The following is a 21,653-nucleotide window of genomic DNA, read 5'->3' as shown; positions in this document are numbered from 1 at the left end:
TAACCCTAGCTGCTCACAAAAACGTTTCTGTACCAAGGTCTTTGTCTCTTTCTTTAGTCATTTTTTTTCTTCATTTTTAGCTGACCGTGTTTGGAAAGACAGGTTGTAGGAAATATGTAATATTATTTCCATACACCAAACCCAGGCATGTTATGTCGACAGTCCTTATTGATACGAACTTTCATCTTCGGGCCTAGCAGAAACTTTAGTCAAATTATTCATTTGTCGTGGAGTAGCTCCATATATTGTACATGTAGATGAAGATTGTGTATTCGTTAATACTTTTCCATCTATCATTGTTAAGAAAAAGTTCATGTTTCACTTGTATTCCTTTACAACATTTGTTAATTATAGATGGCTGTAAAGAGTATATTTAGCTTTTTATTTCATCTACAACAACCAATAATAATACCAATAATAAAATGCATGCCCATCAAAATTAATTCTCAATAAAAAATTGACAAAATAAATTACACAAAACTATTGTTATAAACAGTTATAGTCTGAAGCCACGATAAAAAGCGGTTTTTTGTTTTCTGACTTTTAACACTTTTATCTATAATTTTAAAAACTGTACATATCCGTACCTGATTTTTAATAAATTAATTTTATAGACACCTAAGCTGCAAATCAATTTTAAAAATGAAGCGTGGGTGACTGCTAAAAATATTGGTGAACTTTAAGAACTTTTATTTTCTAGCTCATTTTATAGTTCAATTAATTATTAGTAAACAAAACCATATAATTAAAATTTTTTTCTGAAATATCCATTACATAACACTTTGTTCATAAAAAGTTTTATAGAAAATAACTTTTAAAGTGATGAGGCAAATGAGTTTCAATTTAAGATTTACAAAAATATGAAACAGAAGGGCTTCAAAAATTATCTTTTTACATAAAAATAGCTGAAATCTCTACATTATAGTAACGATTAACTATAAAATTATTTAAAAAAATTAAAGTATAATTTCTGGAATGAAATTGAAATTTGAACAAAAAACATTTATGTTACGTTTTTGTAGTACTATTTTCCATAGTGCAATGCTTGGAAATTTGTCAAGATTTGGTCAAAAATTGCAAAAAGCGTATATATATATATATATATATATATATATATATATATATATATATATATATATATATATATATATATATATATATATATATATATATATCAGGGATGCGGAGTCCCAAAAAGGACTCCAGATTTGAAAGTCACAAAAAGATTACTTCATCCTAGTTTTTGGTATCCAGGAGCTCTTAAAATTATATTGTATTATATAAAGAGCACTCTTCAGCCCCTGCAATTAGGTTTGGCATTTGGCAATATTGACCTAACTGCCGCCCTTAAACTGTTTGAGATCAGCAAAAAATTACCGACCTCATTTCTATGTTTTATGGTAACCCCTTGTGTCAAAATCTTTTGCTGATCTGATGCCAATTTCTAACAGTTTGAGGTCAGCAATTTTTTGCCAAGCTCATTTTTTTAATTCCAAGGGTTGCTTCCTTATAGCAGCAGGCTATAGGATGGTTGATGTAGCAGCACTCCCTTGTAGCAACAGGCTGTAAGATAAATCATGTAGCAACACTCTGTACATGTTTTACAATAAAAAATTAGAAGTAAAAACACTCAGATTGTTTTTTATTTAAAAAAATAATAAAAAAGCATTCAGAATGTTTTTAAAAGCATTTTAGTCTTTTAATTTGCATTTATGTGGTTTTTTAAATAACATTAGGTTTTTTAAAAAACCACGTAAATGCCTAAGGAATATATATATATATATATATATATATATATATATATATATATATATATATATATATATATATATATATATTCACACTATAAATGTGTTTAGATAAGCAGTGTGACATCATACTGAAATAGCACGCAGCCTTAAACTTTAGTTCATATATCTTTCTTTTAGTACATATATCTTTCTATTCTTCGACTATCTTTCATTCAACTTAATTTAGCTCAATCGAATATATACCTGCCAAAAGAGTCTCATACAAAACACTTATTATCAATGCATACTCCCAATATATATATATATATATATATATATATATATATATATATATATATATATATATATATATATATATATATAAATATGTATTTATATATACATATTTATATATATCTTTTTATATATATACATATTTTTATATATATATATATATACATATTTATATATATATACATATTTATATATATATACATATTTATGTATATCTTTTTAGTAGATGTATCTTTTTTTTTCAATACATATATCTTTCTTTAGTACATATATCTTTCTATTCTTTGACTACCTTTCATTCGACTTAATCTAGCTCAATCGAATATATACCTGCCAAAAGAGTCTCAATACAAAACACTCATTATCAATGCATACTCCCAATATATATATATATATATATATATATATATATATATATATATATATATATATATATATATATATATATATATATATATATATATATATATATATATGTATATATATATATATACACATATATATATAGATCTATAGTTTGTTGTCTTTGGGAAGAGCAGAAGGATTAAAGTGATTCTTACGCCAACACATACGTCACTTTTAATTACTTTTGACTTTCGTCCAACATTTGCGTGTTGTCAGAAAGTTAAAACCATTAATTTAATTACAAATTAATTGTTTTTTAAAAAAAACACAAAAACGCAAATTTAATTGACCAGAATGTTTTTAAAAGCATTCTGAATGTTTTTAACAATATAAACAATGTTTTGTTTTTATTTTTTTTACTGTAAATCATGCGTGGAGTGTTGCTACATCGACTATCTTATAGCCTGACTCGCAAGGGAGTGCTGCTACATCCACTGACAAATAGCCTGACTCGCAAGGGAGTGCTGCTACATCCACTGACAAATAGCCTGACTCGCAAGGGAGTGCTGCTATATCAACTGACCAATAGCCTGACTCGCAACGGAGTGCTGCTACATCTACTTTCTTTTAGCCTGACCCGCAAGGGAGTGCTGCTACATCAACTGAGGGTTTGGTTGGGGCAGGCAGTCTATCGATTATTAAAAAAAAAAAATTCCTGTCTTGCATTTTAATTTTTACTTTTTGTCAACAAAATATGGAAAAAACTTTCTGACAACATATAAGAGTTCTATATATATATGTATATATATATATATATATATGCATATATATATATATATATATATATACATATATATATATATGTATATATATATATATATATATGTATATATATATATGTATATATATATATATATGTATATATATGTATATATATGTATATATATGTATATATATATATGTATATATATATGTATATATATATATGTATATATATATGTATATATATATATATATATATATATATATATATATATATATATATATATACATACATACATACATACATACATACATACATACATACATACATACATATATATATATATATATATATATATATATATATATATATATATATATATATATATATATATATATATATATATATATATGTATATATAATCATTCAAGACAATTTTAATTTTTAAACTTGGTTTTTTTTTTTTCAAAATAGATAGTTGGCAGGCGCACATCAACCAAAACTGGTTTAAATGAAGTGCTTGTATCACCAACACATGATGTGTAAGTGTTTTACAAATTACTAGTTATGGTTATAATTGAGTATGTTTATAAGAGTAAACATATAGGTATATATGTTATACATGAAATATGCATCCACATATGGGTGTATATATTTTTACATGACTATTATATTTAAGATTGCATGTTCTTTCTTTTAAATTTAAATTCACTCTCTTAATGCTACTAATCTTTAAAATGAAAATTTTTAAATAGTAATAGTTTTAAAACAGATTTCTTTAAGTTTGTAATAGTTCTACAAAGAAGTTTTTTTTTATGAAGACTGCAGTTTAATAGACTATTAAATCCATATAAATTGGAACAGGATTAACTGGGTATATTTGATCATACTTTGAAAAAAAACTTTAATTGTAATTGTTTGATCTTCACAGCTAACATATTTTACATGGATCCCGATCTTCTAAATTTATATCTTCCTAGAAATGTTATTTAATCAAATAACCATGACTACTTCAGTTTTAATGTTTTGGAAAAGTTTTTATTTTCAGCAGAAAATGCTTAGTGGTTTATACCAGAATTTTTCTTTTTAGATAAAGTAATTTTTATTTGTTAAAATGGTAGACAACAGGAAAAAAAAAATCATTCCTAACAAGAATGCAAGTAAGAGATGTAAGAGAGTTAAATAGTAAAATTTTATCGACAGATGACTAAAAAAATTTTTTAAGTAAAATATAAAGATGCGAAAGAATTTAAAAGCACTAATGTAAGAGCAAAATAACTAAATAAATAAAAGTTTTTTGAACATGAAGTAACAGTTTCTGTAAAAGGATGTGACTTCTGAATGACAATCCATACAATATTTTGGTTGATGGAAGTGATGATAGTCATCATAGAATAGATGATCAGATCCAAGTATGAGAGATAAAATTATAGACTTGTTTTTATTAATATCATTGTTAAAGATTTTCCAAAAGTCTCTAGAACCTAAATTCTGAGATAAAATACAAGTTTTAGTGTCAGACAGTACTTTTTGGCATCAATTTTCTTGATATTATAGGTACTTTATTCATATTTTTAATAGTTTAGAGAAATTTAGAAACATAAAATTATGATTGAGAACTTTGATAATGCACTATAACATTATCAAAGTTCTCAATTATGGTTTTATATTACCATTATTAATGCTTCACAACATATGTAAACCTCAAAACATGTTTATAAAACCCTTACAACTTTAAAATCATGCTATGGTATGATAAAATGATTTTATTTTATAACTTTTTTGCTTAAAAGTATTTTTAAATAGTTAAAACAAAAGAGTTATGGAGTTAAGTATGTGTTTTTATAATTTTTTTTTTTTTTTCTTTCTCCTATTTCTTGTGGAATACCCCATATATATATATATATATATATATATATATATATATATATATATATATATATATATATATATATATATATATATATATATATATATATATATATATATATATATATATATATATATATATATATATATATATATATATATATATATATATATATATATATATATATTTATATATATTTATATATATATATACACACACAGTGCTGGACAATGAATTAGAAATTTGTACAATTTCTGTCTATTTCAGCAAGTATATACCAAATAGCCCCCTAAAATATATTAAATATGTTAAAAATAACAAAACCAAGTATATAGGTTTTGAAGTATAATAAATATCTATGCAACACGCCATTTTGTTTGTTTACATGATGTTTTGTTTACTTAGTGGCGGTTTGAATATTATATTTAATTTCATGAATTTTGTAAATATAAGTATTGAATGAAATGTGTTTGATGAGTGAATGGTTTGATGTTAGTAGTATGCAATCTTTATTTGTGTAAATGTTTGATATTTTATTGTTTCTTTAGATTACTGTAATTAGATTAGTTTTATTGTAACAATTGTAAGTTAATTGATACAATGGGAAAAGTTTCCGATCTCAGCCCTGGTAAAAAATGTGAAATTTAAGCTTCTCCAGTGTTCTTCAATCAAAAGTAAGGATATTGCAACAAAACTAGGCATTTCACCAGCTTCTGTCAGTAGAATTAAACAAAGACTTGAATTTGATGATGGTATTCTGAGTTCGAATAGGAAAAACTGTAAATGAATGAGGAAGACAACCACTTGTGATGATTGTCAACTCATATCTTTATGTAAGATGAGTCGCAAATCATCCTCTTCCGAGCTGACAAGGCAATGGCAGCTCTATGATGTCAATGTCAGTAGTAGAACAACTAGGAGAAGGCTTGTGGAACAAGGATACTTGGCCTACAGACCAACTGTAAAGCCTTTTCTGAACAATGCCATGAAGAAGAAACGCATTGAATGGGCTTTGAAGTATCGTGATTGGACAGCTGAAGATTTTTAGGGTAAGTATTAAGTTTTTACATTTCCTGATGTATTTTATAACTCTTACTGTTCTTTTTACTAATTTATCTACATGTGCATGTATTAATTATGAATATTTATTGGTTAGGGTTAAATAGATTTTTTGTTTTCTTTGTTAAGGTCTGCTATTCGGATGAGTCGTCGATCGAAACCATGCTGGAAAGAGTCCCCTTTGTTTGTAGACGTTGCACTGAATGTGATTTACCGGCCTGTTTCAAAAGTGAAACATGCTGATAAAGTTATGGTGTGGAGTTGCATATCCGTGTTTGGTATAGGATGGCTTCATATTGTCGAAGGTACTATGAGACAAGATCAACACAGAAACATTATCCAAGATCAACTTTATCCACAAATGAGGGAATGGTTTAGACAAGGGAGAATATTTATGCAGGATGGCACTCCATGCCATACTGCAAATCAGTGATGGCATTTCTTCATGCTCTTGGCATAGTTGTTTTGGACTGGCCGGGGAACAGTCCCGACCTTAACCTAATGGGTTGTGGAACAAACTAAAGCGTGAAGTTTTAAAGATGCCCTCCACTAACAACCGTGATCTGGTAGAATGTTTGATACGAGTATGGCACCATGATGAACGTCTCAAACGACTTGCTGCCAAATTTATTCAGGGTATGCCTAGACGTGTTGCTCAGGTCATCAAGAACAAAGGGGGATCAAATCAATATTAAAGACTGTTTGATGATAAACACTTATCATATACTAACTAATTATCATATATGTACATGTAGTTATATACCCTACATAATTTTGTGCAAGTATTGCTGTTATTTTGCAATAAATTTACTATTCAAAATGTAATTTTGTTTAAAAATTAAAAATTTCTATTTCATTGTCCAGCACTGTATATATATATATACACATACATATTGTTTGTCCATAAAGTACGTATGCTAATAGGGGGAGGGGGTTTTCAAATAGCGTACAAAAGCATATGGAGGGGGGGGGGGGGCATGGGTTCAATTAAAAAGTAAGTATGCACAAATTTAAAAAGAACTTCAATTTGCCGACATAAAAGGATGTATAGTATAGGGAAGTTGAGGGTATAGTGTCCCTCTATGCACACCCATGCCAACTCTTATTTACTGGCCCTGAGTAAGGCGGACTCTTACTTTTAGGCAACCCCTTTTTTGAGTCCACAAAAAACAGGTTTTAGCAGTGCCGTAGCTAATGGGTAGGAGGGCCCCCTACCCATTAGCTATGGCACTGCTAAAACCTAGCACATTAGCTATAAAAAAAACCCCTGTCATTAATGCCCCAAAAACTTAAAAAAATTTTCCACAAAGTGTTGCTAAAAAATAGCCCCTTAAATTTGCAAAAGGACTCCTGATATTGTTAGCCTCCCCCCCCCCCCCCCTAATTAGTGTGTGGTAGTCCTGGCTCTATGTTTTAGACTTTGTCTTCAATATTACTTATCTTGCGTTAGACTTGTTTTTTTACAAACTTACTAAAAAGTAGTGTAATAAATGGCTGGGGCCCTGGCCCTGACCTCAGCTAAAAAATGAGACTTTTTTCAGCCCCGGCTAAACTCTAAGATTCAGCAGGGGTTGATAGCCGGGGCTAGAAAAAAATTATAATACTTTATATATTAAAATTTTATGCTTACATTTACTATTTATATAATATTGTCATATATTTATACATTTTCAAACTCTAATTTACTTCCAATAAGATTGCAAGCATAATCATAACCATAATCCAAGAAGATGTAAAGAAGAAGACTCAGTGAGAGTGTTGTCATTCATTAATATAGGAATGGTGACAGTATTGCGATAGTTGTTTGCAGTAAATAAATGAGTTTTGTTAAAGTTGATATTCATATGCCACTACAAGTCCCAAGCTAAACAGAAGGGAGATCAAATTCAAGATCAATTGCCTGTTCTAACCAATCCAAAAGAGTGGACTTTTTGTCAAGACAAGATTATAAAGTTGTTTTGTCAACATATAAAGTCACTTTAAATGTAAGATTGTCAGAAAGATCATTAAATAAGGTTAGAAACAGTATTGTACCAAGTATAGAACCTCGAAGTTAAATTAGATGTTTGGATCTGGGCAGCAATTGTTTTTTTTTTCCTACTTTTTTTGTTAATTCATTAATTAAAACTGTTTATGGTTTATTTTTATTGTTACGCATACCTATTCTTTGTTCAAACAATGCAGAAATAACATAATATTTCATGCCATGCAGAAGTAATTTTATAATGGTGATTACATGCAGAAGTAACTTTATAATGGTGGTATCACTGGGGTCACCATGATTACTGCATTTCTGCAGTAATCATGGTGACCCCAGTGATACCGCAATTCCTGTTATGGTGTTGTTCTCTAACACCCACATGTATATACATACATTTATAAAAAATATGATTTTTAAAACTTTTTAGCTTTTTTCGAGTACTACGTTGACCTACTTTTGAAGAACTTTTTTTAGATATATATATTAGGGACCTTTTAAATGTTCAAGGATCTTGGGGCACCTCTAAAAATATTTTAGTTCAAAAAATTATTCTATTTAGTTTTATTTTGTTATAAAGAACACATTTAAAACTCAGACAAGGCAATTTTTTAAACTTGTTGTTTTTCAATGCATCCTATTATATATATTTTATATATTTGTATTTATTTGTTTCTATAAGATTAAATGATCAATCATTTTGGTTAGATGCTAATGCACTTGGCAAATCTATGTATGTGGATATTCCTGTTCATCAACTGAGTGAATGTTACAAAGGGTTGCTTTATGATGCTGAAAAAAAATTTTAGTTATTTTATTCAAGGTATTACTTTACTTATAATTTACTTTAATTATTTATTTATCATGCAATAATAACTTTAACTATATTGCAAAATTTATATATTTTAATCAAAAATTATTTAAGTATAATAATAATAATAATAATAATAATAATAATAATAATAATATATATATATATATATATATATATATATATATATATATATATACAGCAGTGAATAATATTATGATAAAGGGAATACAATTAGGTTAATATACAAAGTTTTAAGTAAGGGGATTATTGTAAACAAGTTTTCCTTTTATCAAAGTTGTGGCAAGAAAAAATCAAAAAAAGTTGGTTAGGCATGACCAGCCGTGCCTATGCTTCCTGTATGTGTTATTAATTCTCCTTTTTCTCGTGATGTCACTATATTGACTTGATGCTGCCCTTTCTGAGCTATGACTTTAGAAACAGGCTGCACTATGGCTAACCCAGTTTCATCCAGTTTGTAAATTTGGGATGGTGTGAAATTGCATCATGTAATAAAATCATGAGGTTTATTTTAAAAATCTGCTACTGTTGCTTTATTGAAACTGGTCATTCAAGCAAGAGTCATAGCTTGAGGTGATCTTATTGATTAGCCAGGGTGATGTTTCTTGAATGACGAGAGTCAATCAGGTCCTGTAGATTTTCCTTCCTTTCAATTTCTTAGATACATTATACAATTTCTCTTTGCATAATCAAAGGCTAAACGTCTTGTAGCTTTTGGTGTTAGACCATGGAACATTGCTGTGCATTTAATTGAATATTCAGCTTGCAAAGCTTCCATAAGCAGAGAAATAACTTGAGTTTTCTTGAAATTAGTTGTTATACCAACAGTTATTAAATCAGTATTATGATTTTTAGACTTTTTAATATGGATGAAGAGTCTTGATTTACTAATACCGTGTTTAGTAGCACTCTTTCTGATGCTCAAATTATTTGTTTGGGCATCTTTTACTGCTTCCCTTAACTTTTTAGGTGAGAATGTATGATTGTTTTTTTTTAATACTTTCTGGTCATCTTTTGATTAGCCGTGAAAAAAATATCAATAAAACATAAAACTTGTTAAAAGCGTTAAACTTTTTTTTGCTTATTCTAGTAACTACTCTTTTGTCTAGTGCTACAGCTTTTATATTCATTCACTCAAGAAATTGTGCGGAATTAATCTAAAAGGGAATTATGGTGTTGCAATTGTTAATGATTATACAAATATAAATTTACAAAACTTTAATAATTGTCCTTAGGGAATTGTTATTTAGCAATCATTAAAAAAGCATCGGAGGAGACTTAATATAATGTCCAAAGAGTCTCCCTATAAAGGGTGTATTGAAAAAACCAAAAGAATCAGTACAAACTCATTTATAGACTACAAATACATTCCCAAACGTCCGCAGACAACTGCTTGTTCTTAAAAAAGTTGCATTAACTCTGGCAGAGTTCATAACTCTTAATGATTCACTTGGAAAAAATTTTAAAATTTTTTAATATTAAAAGATTTTCATCAAAGAACCTAAAAATAGTTTTTTCATTCTAAAATTTGTTTTTTAGCTGGAAACTGCCACCTAACTATTTTAAAGTTAAGAGCATCTACCAACTTGAAATATTTTCTTAATGAATAATGACATGTATATAGAAATATTTTCTTGATGAAAGTATTCCTTAATCGACGGTTTACGACCTTATTAAGGGTGCTGAACAAGGTGAAACAGGGACAAGACAAATTTGAAGCGGTTATTCTATAAAAACAGCCACTAAAGGGAACATAGGTTAAAAATTGTCCTTTATCAAAATATTGGAAAAAAACCAACCAATAAACAAACGCCCACAAAAAAAAAGCAACCTATAACAGACGCCCCAAAAAAATAAAAAAACAGATGACTTGTGTTTTATTTTTTAAGCAGAAGTCAATGAATTGATTAAAAAATATACTTACATGAAAACTTAGAGAATTAAAAAAGGAAGACTTTAAAGAACTATTTAAAATTGAAACAAATGCAACCAAAATGTTGAAAACTTTATTAAACGTATAAAAGAACATTTCATTTTGGTAAATGATTCTTTTTTTACTTTAAGCAACAATCCACTTGCCATCAACAATCGATTCTAGTCAGATAATATAAAGTATTTGTAGAACATAATTTTAAGTCCAAGTTTGAACCCAGCAAGTGTTCTAGAGGCTCAATTAATTAAAGACTTTCGAGGTAAAAAAAAATCAAAAATACAAAACAACTTTCACTTGGGAACAAAAATAAGGTAAAACCCAAAACCCTTTGGGGTTTCAAACTGTTAGAATTGCAGGGAGACAGTGATAACTCATAAAAACTCAATCTCATATTTTATTAATATAGCATTTGTAAAAGAATCTAGAAGAATTTTATTTTTTAATTTTATCTTGTAATGGCTATTTTTTATAAAGCTTAGAAAAAAGTTCCAATTTTTATGTCTAAGGTTTTGCAATATTGAAGCTATGTACTTAGCAACCACTGCATATTTTATGGATTCTTCCCCAGCAGACAAAAAAACATAATATACATATAAAATACATATTAACTTAGTCTTAGGTAATTCTTAACATCTTTACTTTTTCTCAGATATTTTTAAAGAGTTAATGCAAATCTCTATATACTTACAGATTTGCATTGACAAATTTTATTGTTAAATTAATATTATCGATGTAAGAAAATACGTCGATAATAGTGTTGTTATCGACTTCGACTAAATTGACTAAAAGTCGATTAGTTGAAGTTAGTTGACTTTGGAAAATCTAATAGTCTATTCAATCGACTATGGACTTCCTACAAATCAACTAAAAGTCAACTGATTTAAGTAAAAGTCTTAAAATCTTTATATATTTTCGATTAAACTTTTCAATCGATTTAACTTTCATTTTTTAATTTTTGTTTGTTCGTTTCATAACAATAATATATACTATTATAACTATTACCTAAATTTTTGTTAACTTTTTAAAAGTTTTATCTAATTCATCACACTATATTCATTAGCATTACTTATACCTAGTTAAATGTACGGTTATCTATTTCATTAATTTTTATTTTTTGTTTACTCTACGCTTGTGATTTTCATTTCATACAGGGCCGAGCTGGTCATTCCAAGCTGGTTTGCGGCCTGGGAGCAAAATTAAGTTCTGAAGCTCCAAAATCTAAATGTCTTCTATACAATCACATTGTAAATATAATTGTATAGGCTTTTTGATATTTAGCAAGTATTTAAGGCGGTCTCTAAATTGTTGGAGTCTGGGAATAAATTGTCCCGTTGTCGGAGCGGCCCTTCTCTCATATTATTTTGTTCCATTATTATTTAAATGATATGATGTTAAAAAATAGAAAGCGAATATAAATTAATTTATAATTTTTATTACAATTTATTTCAAAAAATAATTTATTCCTATAATTCTATAGTTGATTTAGTCAACTTACTCGATTTCAAAAATGTATTAGTCGACTCAAGTTGACTTTAGAAAATATATTAGTCAATTTCGACGACAGTCGAATTATTTAAAAGTCGTAGCAACACTAGTCGATAATATTCATTTTTTTTAAGATTCATCTTTTTATACATTATTTAAAGACGGTATAAAATTTTTTTTATACAACAGGTTTGCTGACAAAAAATATGTTTTTTAATCTTCTTTTTAAATCATATTTCAGCTAAGTTTTCATTTATAAATATTCAGCCAAAACTCATTATAATATAGAGTTTAAAATGTTATAAATAAGTCGAAAATTATTACGTATTGACTACAACTTTGGCCGTTATAACGATTTGCGCATAAAGTAAGAAACATTAATTATATACTAACAGTAAGCAACCCGTAATACGGGTTATTATTAATTAAATCATTATAACAATAAAAACACATAAACAACTTGATATATTATCTAAAAAATTAAATACAAATTTATCTATAAATAACATTTTAATTTTGACTCCCTACCAGCAATGCCATTGCTTATAGTTAACGACATAAAAACTGCATTAACATCAGTTAAGTTCTTTTTAAAATCTGTCAAAACACAGCAGGTACCAGTAAAGGAAAGTCAAGTAAAGCCTGCAAATACCTAAAAAAAAAGAAATGAAAAAAAAATTACAATTTTTAATTACAAAAGTATTATTTGCATTTTATTGTTAGTAGAATTAGGATAATATTACAGAAAATATAAAGCACAAAAAAATAGCTATAACAGCCTAGTTCTATCAACACAAAACACAGTAACAATAGCGCATAGCATAAGATATTTGTAAGCACACATTACTATGTGTCTCCAGAATAATTAAAAAAGAAAATATTATAAAAAGGATAGACAATACAACGTAATAACACTACAACTTAATAAGATATTTTATTAACTAAAATACTTGAACTAAAAAGATTTTATTTGTTACAATATTTGAACAATCGAGGGACATTGTAGTTATTAGTTTTTGAACAATTATATCAGAAAATAGCAAGCAACTTGTAAGATATTTCTTATAAATGGTCATTATCAATTGTGGTATTAAGAAATATGTAATAAGTTTTATTAATTCTCCCTCTCATCTAAGAGAAAGAGGGAGAGAAAAAAAGTATTTTCAAAGCAGAATATTAAAAAAAGTAAAAAAGCACACAATAAAAAGTAGTAACTGGTTTTATTGTTACCAGTAAACAAAATTATTTTTACCTTGATTAAAAGATAAATTTCCAGCATTTTTTAATTAAGTTCCGGTTTCTCTCTGACTGTTGTCTAATGATTAATAGAGTAAACTTAACATCATATTAAATTTACAAAATTAAAACCATATTTCAACAGTAAGCAAACTAATCAAGTAATGATAAAGGCAACTAAAAAAAAAAGAACAATTATGTTTGAATTTATAAAAAAATTAAAAATCATTTTTGTTATCAACTGTTTGTTTATAAATTGTTGTTATAAACTGTTATTAATCGAAATATGACTATATATATATATACTACAAATCATTCAATATATTACTATAAATATATAAATAATATTACTATAAATAGAAAAATTCATACTTTGCTTTGTTCTTAAGTGTCTAAAGTAAAATCGAATTAACAGACATTAACACTGCTTGACACTGAATTCTTGCAAGTAAGTTATCTGCTCGCTGAGCAAGCATTTCTTACATTTCAACAATGATTATTTTTATCCTACTTATCTCTTTTATTTGATAACAGCTATTTTTATGTTGCCTATTACCATTTACACTAATAACTTCAAGCCTAATATCTATTTCAATTTCACTATTATCATTTAACATATTACCAATAATATAACTATGGTTACAACTGAATAATAAATAAACATAAAAGAATCATACAAATTGCAATCTTTTCTAATTAAAGACTATAATTCAACTTAAAATTTATTGTAAAACTGAGATACATGATTTCTAACCAATGTTGCATGTTCAGGATTGTGCACAAATTATGCCATCTCTTGGGAAAAAAATGTGAATAAATCGTAGGATCTAAGTTAGCTGACATTCTGAATAAAAATTTTAAATGACCTATGATTTATAGGTTAAACCACGTTATCAGTAAATAAAGCAAAATAGACAGGCATATTAAATTCTAAGATATTTTTAAAAATTGATATTGGAATTATGATATAACTTCCTGTAAATCTTGCAGAAATAGCGAAAATGGAAGCAAAACTACCTTTCTATTATGGCAACATAAAAAATGTGTTTCATCAAGAAATTTTTAAGCACAGCAATGCTGACAGATCCGACTTATTTCTCTTAAATAATTATAATCTAGAATAGTATCACTTCTTGCTATACAATATATTCTGATTGTCAGCATTTCATACATTTTGAGGATGATTAATCTCATCTAGGCTATCTCTTTCATTTATATGATAATTACTTTTATTTCGTCTAACCATGATGTACTAATTTAGGTATAAAATAATTTCTTCTTACCAAACAGCATTTCTTATATTTTGATGACAATTAATTTCAGCTTGCCTAGTTCTAATCATTTCAATAAATTATCAAGTTGATAATATTTCTTATAATAACTTATTTAAGCTTAATATCATCCATTCAAAAAAAAAAGAATAGAAATTTAATAAAAATATCAAAATAATAATAGTCTAAAGTGGTAAACATATTTACAAAGTGGTAAACATATCTGCAAAAAGATATGTTTACCACTTTGTAAAAAAAGAAAATGATCAAGTAAAAATCAAGAAAAACCTGCAATCCTAATAACAAAGATATTATTTGGTAATAAAAACAAAAACACAATGTTGAATCTAACTTGGTTTCTTATTTATAAAACAATTTTATTTAACTATTTAAAAAAAAAAATCAAAATCCCTTATGTTAAGCAATGTATTAAAAAAAAAAAGAATCAAATGCAGTTTCTTTAGAATGTATATGATATATAAACCTCTACAATTTAACTCATTAGCTGGTTTACCATTGAGGTTAAAAATTAAAACAATTTATTACAATTATTATTTAAAATAAAAACCTATAACAATTTAATTTAGGATTTATTAATATCCATATTTTCTTGTCAGTTAGTATATTTTTATCTAAAGTAATGAAAAAGATGAAACCATTTAAGAACAAATTTAAAAATCTAAATATTTATTCAGATACCTTAAAAAGAAGCATAACACAACATTCTTTTGACAACTTCCAACAGAGTTTTTGTTACTTTTTTTATAACTCATTTTTTATCTAAGACAAAATATACATATAGATACAGAGAAATATAAAATATACTGAAATATACGCAAATTTATGTAAATGCGCTTACATCCCAGCCGGCACATCTAGTTTTAATCTCGGAATTAAAACCCGTTTAGACACGTGTTTGTTACGATCCAGGCGTAAACCAAAAACACGTGGATTTCACGGGTAGTTTTACTGGAGTTTGACACGTGTTTTTTGTGGTTTTAAATACGTGTTTTATAAGGTTTTAAATCGTGTTGCAAGAAGTTTTAAACACGTGTTTTATGAGGTTTTAAATACGTATCTAATTTAATTACTTTATTAGGTTATATATATCTTCAAACACGTAAAAATTAAATTTTAATAGGGAAATTAATTCTTAAACTGGTACAACATAGTCCTAGCTAAAAATACGTAGATTTCTCGTAAGATTAAAGCCCACTGCGAGTTTTTACTAAGGTCATGCAAACTAGTTTTTATTAACTATTTATCAATGATTTATGATATTTTATCAATCAACTTAGATAAACTTTTTAAGCTTTGATTGACTTTGACTAAAACATGTTAGTTTCATTATATTTTACTTACTACATTATATTTATAACGAAATACTAAATTTCATTACAATTTCTAAATTTCTTCCTTCAAATAACAAAATATATATGCCACCTAAACAACTGCAATTAAAAGACAACGTATATATTGTTCAGCTTCTTGGCAGCATGAGCTCAAAAAAATTAAAGGTATGTCTTATCGACAAATGGTCAGTATAAATCTTGTTTGGCACATGGTTACCATACAATAAGTTGACTTTTGATTACGCTTCCTCCATCATGATCGAATATAAACAGCATAGCAATGCGCTTTTGTATCCTTGCTAACAGTTCCCATTGCATCTTTAACTACATTGTCTTCAAGTTGGATCTCAAATTTGACTAACTCGTCCATTGAGGTAACCTGTTCAAATGTAACATTGGAATCTTTATCTAGAAGCTGTTGTAATAGACTAACAGACATATCCACAGTTTTCTTAATCCTATTTACTTAATTATTTTGCGCTGTAATGTTGCATTATCCATTGGATTTGTTTCGTTTGTATGATTTTTTGGTCGACCTCCTTAATTGTTATATGATTTTGGTGAATCGCCTTTATTTAGTTGAGAAAAGACAAAATTTATAATAGCAAAAATAAGAACATCATATTATATTATTTTGTATAGTACAATCTAAAAAATACATTTGCTTAACTGTTTGAAAGTACTGGAGTAATGATTTTTAATGGTTAAATTTATTCTTTACTTATCTAACACCTCCATCACTATCCATTCACTCCTCCTGTAAAATTGCGTTTTTTTATAGTCCTCACTCTAAATTGGAGACTTTATTTTGTAAATAAACCTCACCATTAAAAAACATAAATCACTAAGTAAAATATTGAAATCAAAGATAAAAAAATATTCACTTTTTACTGAATCAGAAAGTAGAGATTCATTGGAATTGTTTTCGTCAGCATTTAAACCAGTGCATCTTTTCTAATTGGATGTTTATTTAAAAATGTTGATATCTTTAATGGTTGCATTAAATCCATATCCATTGTTACTTTGCTTGTTGAATTTCATATACCCTGGTTTAAAATACATACATTTATGTAATTTACATAACAAATAAATAAAAAATAAATCTCATATGGATAGCAAAAATAAAATGTAAAAAAACAAAAAAAAAACTTGTATAAATCTAAAAAAGTTGGGATTGTGTTTATAAATCAACAATTGAAATTTTTTTGTAATCCCAGTGCACACATTTCACTCGTGCTGAAAGTACCTGAATAGATCTACTTTGATACTATTCCCTAACATTTGTTAAGAAAAACATTGTCATCATTATCGAAATTCTGAAGTTTTCTATCAAAAATTTTATTGTCAGTATCATGATTATGTGATGCAGGTTCAGCTCCTACAACATAAAATTCACAAGAAGGGAATTCACCATAAATATCAAGGAACTATTTTTATTTTAAAACTTTTTTTCTTAAAAACTAAAAAATATTACCCTTTCCCAGAAATTGCTCCTAGTCTCAACAGCAACTAAATCTTCTCTCATTGGCTTCTTTACAATTGTAGAAAAATGACTAAAATCCATTCCAATGTTATTTTGCTAATAAAAAGAAACATATTCTGGTTAAAATACAATAAATAAGTATGAGTACATATATATATATATATATATATATATATATATATATATATATATATATATATATATATATATATATATATATACATATATGCATATGTATATACATATATACATATGTATATACACAAACACATGTACACATACACGTGTGCATACACAAACACATACATATATATGTGTATATATATATATATATATATATATATATATATATATATATATATATATATATATATATATATATATATATATATACATATATACATATGTATATACACAACACATGTACATACACAAACACGTACACATACACATGTACATACACAAACACATACATATATATATATATATATATATATATATATATATATATATATATATATATATATATATATATATATATATATATATATATATATATATATGTATGTGTTTGTTTATATATATATAAACAAACACATACATATATATATATATATATATGTTTGTGTTTGTTTATATATATATATATATATATATATATATATATATATATATATATATATATATATATATATATATATATATATATATATATATATATACACACACAAAATAGAATATTTGCCTTAAACTCACTCCTTCGGAAGAATAAATTTATTACTTACTTTACTGCATTTTAAAATGACTTGAAAAATCGCGTGGTTTTAGTAATGGTTTCACATTCGTTACGGAAACTTTAAATAATATAATTCTCCATTTTTGTAACTGTGAAACCATTAGTAAAAACTTAATATCTAAATAGGTTTTTTGGTAAATGGTAATAGTAAATTTCACGGAATCAAAACCCTATTCTTGACACGTGTTGTTCTTAATGTTTTCGGGGGTTCTAAACACGCAACGGAAACCACTAATAACTTTTTACGGAGTTGTGCCGGCTGGGATGTCCACAAATAACAGTCTTATTTTATTTAAAGAAAAGGAAATAGGCTATAAAAATTAGAAAAATACAAACAACCAACAACAAACAAACATTTATTTATAATTTTCTCGTAAAATTTAACAATCAACAACATCAATTCCTCTTGAAACTAAAAATTTATCAGCTCAAATTCGCTTGCAGACCTTGCTTGAAAGACCGCGTGGAATACTGATCCGCGTGTTGAAAAGCCTAGAAACTACTTTAAAAACGACACTACTACTACTATTACTATAAATTAGCGTATTAGTATTTAAATAATAAACATGATAAATTTGTAAGAAAGAATAAAATAATAACAATGTATACACATTTGCATGTTTCATTTTTTATTTCAGCGTTACCTTAATTGATTTTTATATCTATTGTCTCAAGTTTTAAACGAAAAAAAGCGATCAAATTAAATACTTAATTATTGCTATTATTTTTTGTTTTGACGTTTTGGCTATGTTAAACTCAGTTAATCGTTCTCAGCTAGTTTTATATTTTACATTTTTAAATATCTGTTTTGTTTAAGTTATTTATACATACATTTTCTAATTATTCAGTACTATAGTTATACATTGTATGGTTATAGGTTATATACTACCACCATGAGTATTTTTCATAATGGTTTATATCTTTGGGCATATGCATGCAGACACTTATGGGCTGAATGATTTCTACGTAACTTTTAGTGCAAAATGATCTCATGAACAATCCACTTATTGGTTTTTCTAATCAATTTTCATATTTTAGTTGTTTTTGAATTATGTTAAATAAAATTATTTTTCAAAAATTAAGTAAATATTATTTATTTTTCTGGTTTCAAAGCTTTTGGTCAAGGAATTTTTGATATTTTTTAATAATCTCAAGATTTGACTATTCTTGTTTTGTTTTTTTTGTCCTTTAAAAAATAGGTTACCAATCTTTTCTTCGAACAATTTAAAAAAAATACTAAATATATATATATATATATATATATATATATATATATATATATATATATATATATATATATATACACGCAAAGTGTTAATTATTTGTAAATACTTTCCCTAATTTTTGTATGATACGTTGAATTTTACATGATGTAAATATCACATTTTATACTAGTCGGAGAGATGCTAAGAAGCATAAAGCTGAAGTTAGGAACTGATAAAGAAGACTTTCGATGAGCATTAAAAAAAGCCTCATCGATTTGCGCTTTGGGGACTTTTTAACAGTGAAATTCTTTTTTGGTGAAATTTTAACAGGTCTAATATCTTATAAATTATATACAATCGGATAGCAAGTTTTATGCTTATCAATATTTTAGTAAAAGCTATAACTTAAAAACTAAGTGTTGCAAGATTATTAACATTTTAAATATTTTTAAAGTATAAAGGAAACATGGTAAACAAACTAACCGAGATATATGTATAAGTTTTCGGTACAAGTTCGAAATTAGATGGGGCATGTTGAAAGATTTTCAATTTCATCATTTGACTCTTCTTCACTTGCTGAATCCTAAAAATACAATATAACTTTACCTTCAACAAAAACTCGCTATTTGCTTTGTCAACCGAGTGGTTCAAAAAATTATTTACAAAGATTTCATAAATATATACACTCACACACACACATATATATATATATGTATGTATGTATGTATGTATGTATACAATGTAATGGTATCTCCTCATTTGTAAAACTTTCGCAAATATAACTTTCAACTTTAATATTGGCTTAAATTATTTCACAAATGAAGAGTTACCAGTGATTGTAATCATTGTTATCAATAACTTGATTTTTTTTTGAAAAGGTGGGTTATGCCACTTTCAAAATAAACGGCTCATATATATATATTATTATTATTATTAAAAACACTTATCTATTTTTTTTTTCTTCAATAACTTGTTTCTCCATCTGTTGGTTCATCAGGAAGCTTCCTTTTTTAACGAAGCTTTAATGTTTTTAAAGAACAGCGCAATATTAAATATAATTTAATATTGCTCTGTTCTTTAAAAACATTGAAGCTTCTTTAAAAGTTACAAAAACGTACGGTTTTATTATTCAAATCTTGACTATGTCATCCACCGCGGCGCGCCGCCACTCCTTTTTTAGTATTTTTTTCTGAAATTATGAAAAAAAAGAACTTAAAATAAATTTGATATTCATATATGTTCACATTTTCAAAAAGTATTCTTGTGTTGTTTTTTTTTAATAAATACTAACTTTATTTATTTAGAAACATTTGAAAAATGTAAAAGATAATAAACAGTGATACAGATATGTTAAAAAATTACTCGTACGTAATACCAATAATAGTAATAAAAACTCCAATAATGTAAGTGTGAAGAAAATAAGTTAATAAACTGCACAATAATATTGTAGATCAAACTTTTCTAAATTTAATTTGAATGCAGACGGTGAAGGCGAATTCACTATATGGTCAGGAAGTGAGTTCCATACTTTGATAATACTTTCGCTGTGATTTTCTTATTTCATTAGTGTATTTGTTTATTTATTTTTTTTGTATATTGTTGAGATCTAACGCCAAGTTAGTTCTTTGACAGTCGTTACTATAGATTGAACAATTAAATGAAGAGTAACAAATTTAATATTTGCTTTCAATAAAAAAAAATTACAATTACAGAATAGCTTTATTACAAATGATAATCGGCAGGACTTCCAGAAGATCATACGATCTTATCATGAAACCCTTTTACAATATCAAATATAATAATAAAACAATAAAATCAAATTAACTAATAAAAATAAATTAACATAAACTATATATAGCTGTGTATTTAAAGTATAAATATACTGGCTCAAATATATAAAACAAAAGAACTAAAAATAAGAAAAAATATTTTCTGCTGATAAGATAACATCTTTTAATTTTCATTTAATAAGACATCAAAATTTGGCAAAACTATTTTATTTCAAAAATAAGGAGCGCGAT

The 21,653-nt window shown here is 26.4% G+C and overlaps 1 protein-coding gene and 1 long non-coding RNA gene across 2 annotated transcripts in view; one reads left to right on the top strand and one right to left on the bottom strand.

The window, feature by feature from the left end:
- The window catches only part of LOC101240112 (uncharacterized), a 38,910-nt gene extending 19,401 nt beyond the window's left edge, over positions 1-19,509 (top strand). The window contains exons 3-5 of the mRNA XM_065813550.1: positions 3,607-3,674; positions 8,722-8,862; positions 19,305-19,509. Coding sequence (XP_065669622.1) covers positions 3,607-3,674; positions 8,722-8,848 — 195 coding nt within the window. The 3' untranslated portion in view covers positions 8,849-8,862; positions 19,305-19,509. The remainder of the gene's footprint in view (positions 1-3,606; positions 3,675-8,721; positions 8,863-19,304) is intronic.
- Positions 16,187-20,447, bottom strand: LOC136088794 (uncharacterized). The gene is made up of 5 exons (XR_010642493.1): positions 20,116-20,447; positions 17,623-17,727; positions 17,395-17,526; positions 17,033-17,194; positions 16,187-16,717 (listed from the first exon to the last, which is right to left on the bottom strand). It is a non-coding gene; the product is annotated as an uncharacterized LOC136088794 (long non-coding RNA).
- Positions 20,448-21,653: the final 1,206 nt, after the last annotated feature.

This window comes from Hydra vulgaris, chromosome 12 (assembly GCF_038396675.1).
Source record: "Hydra vulgaris chromosome 12, alternate assembly HydraT2T_AEP".
Lineage (NCBI taxonomy): Eukaryota > Metazoa > Cnidaria > Hydrozoa > Anthoathecata > Hydridae > Hydra > Hydra vulgaris.
Note: the sequence above shows the minus strand (reverse complement) of the source record. Positions and strands in the feature narration are given on the sequence as shown.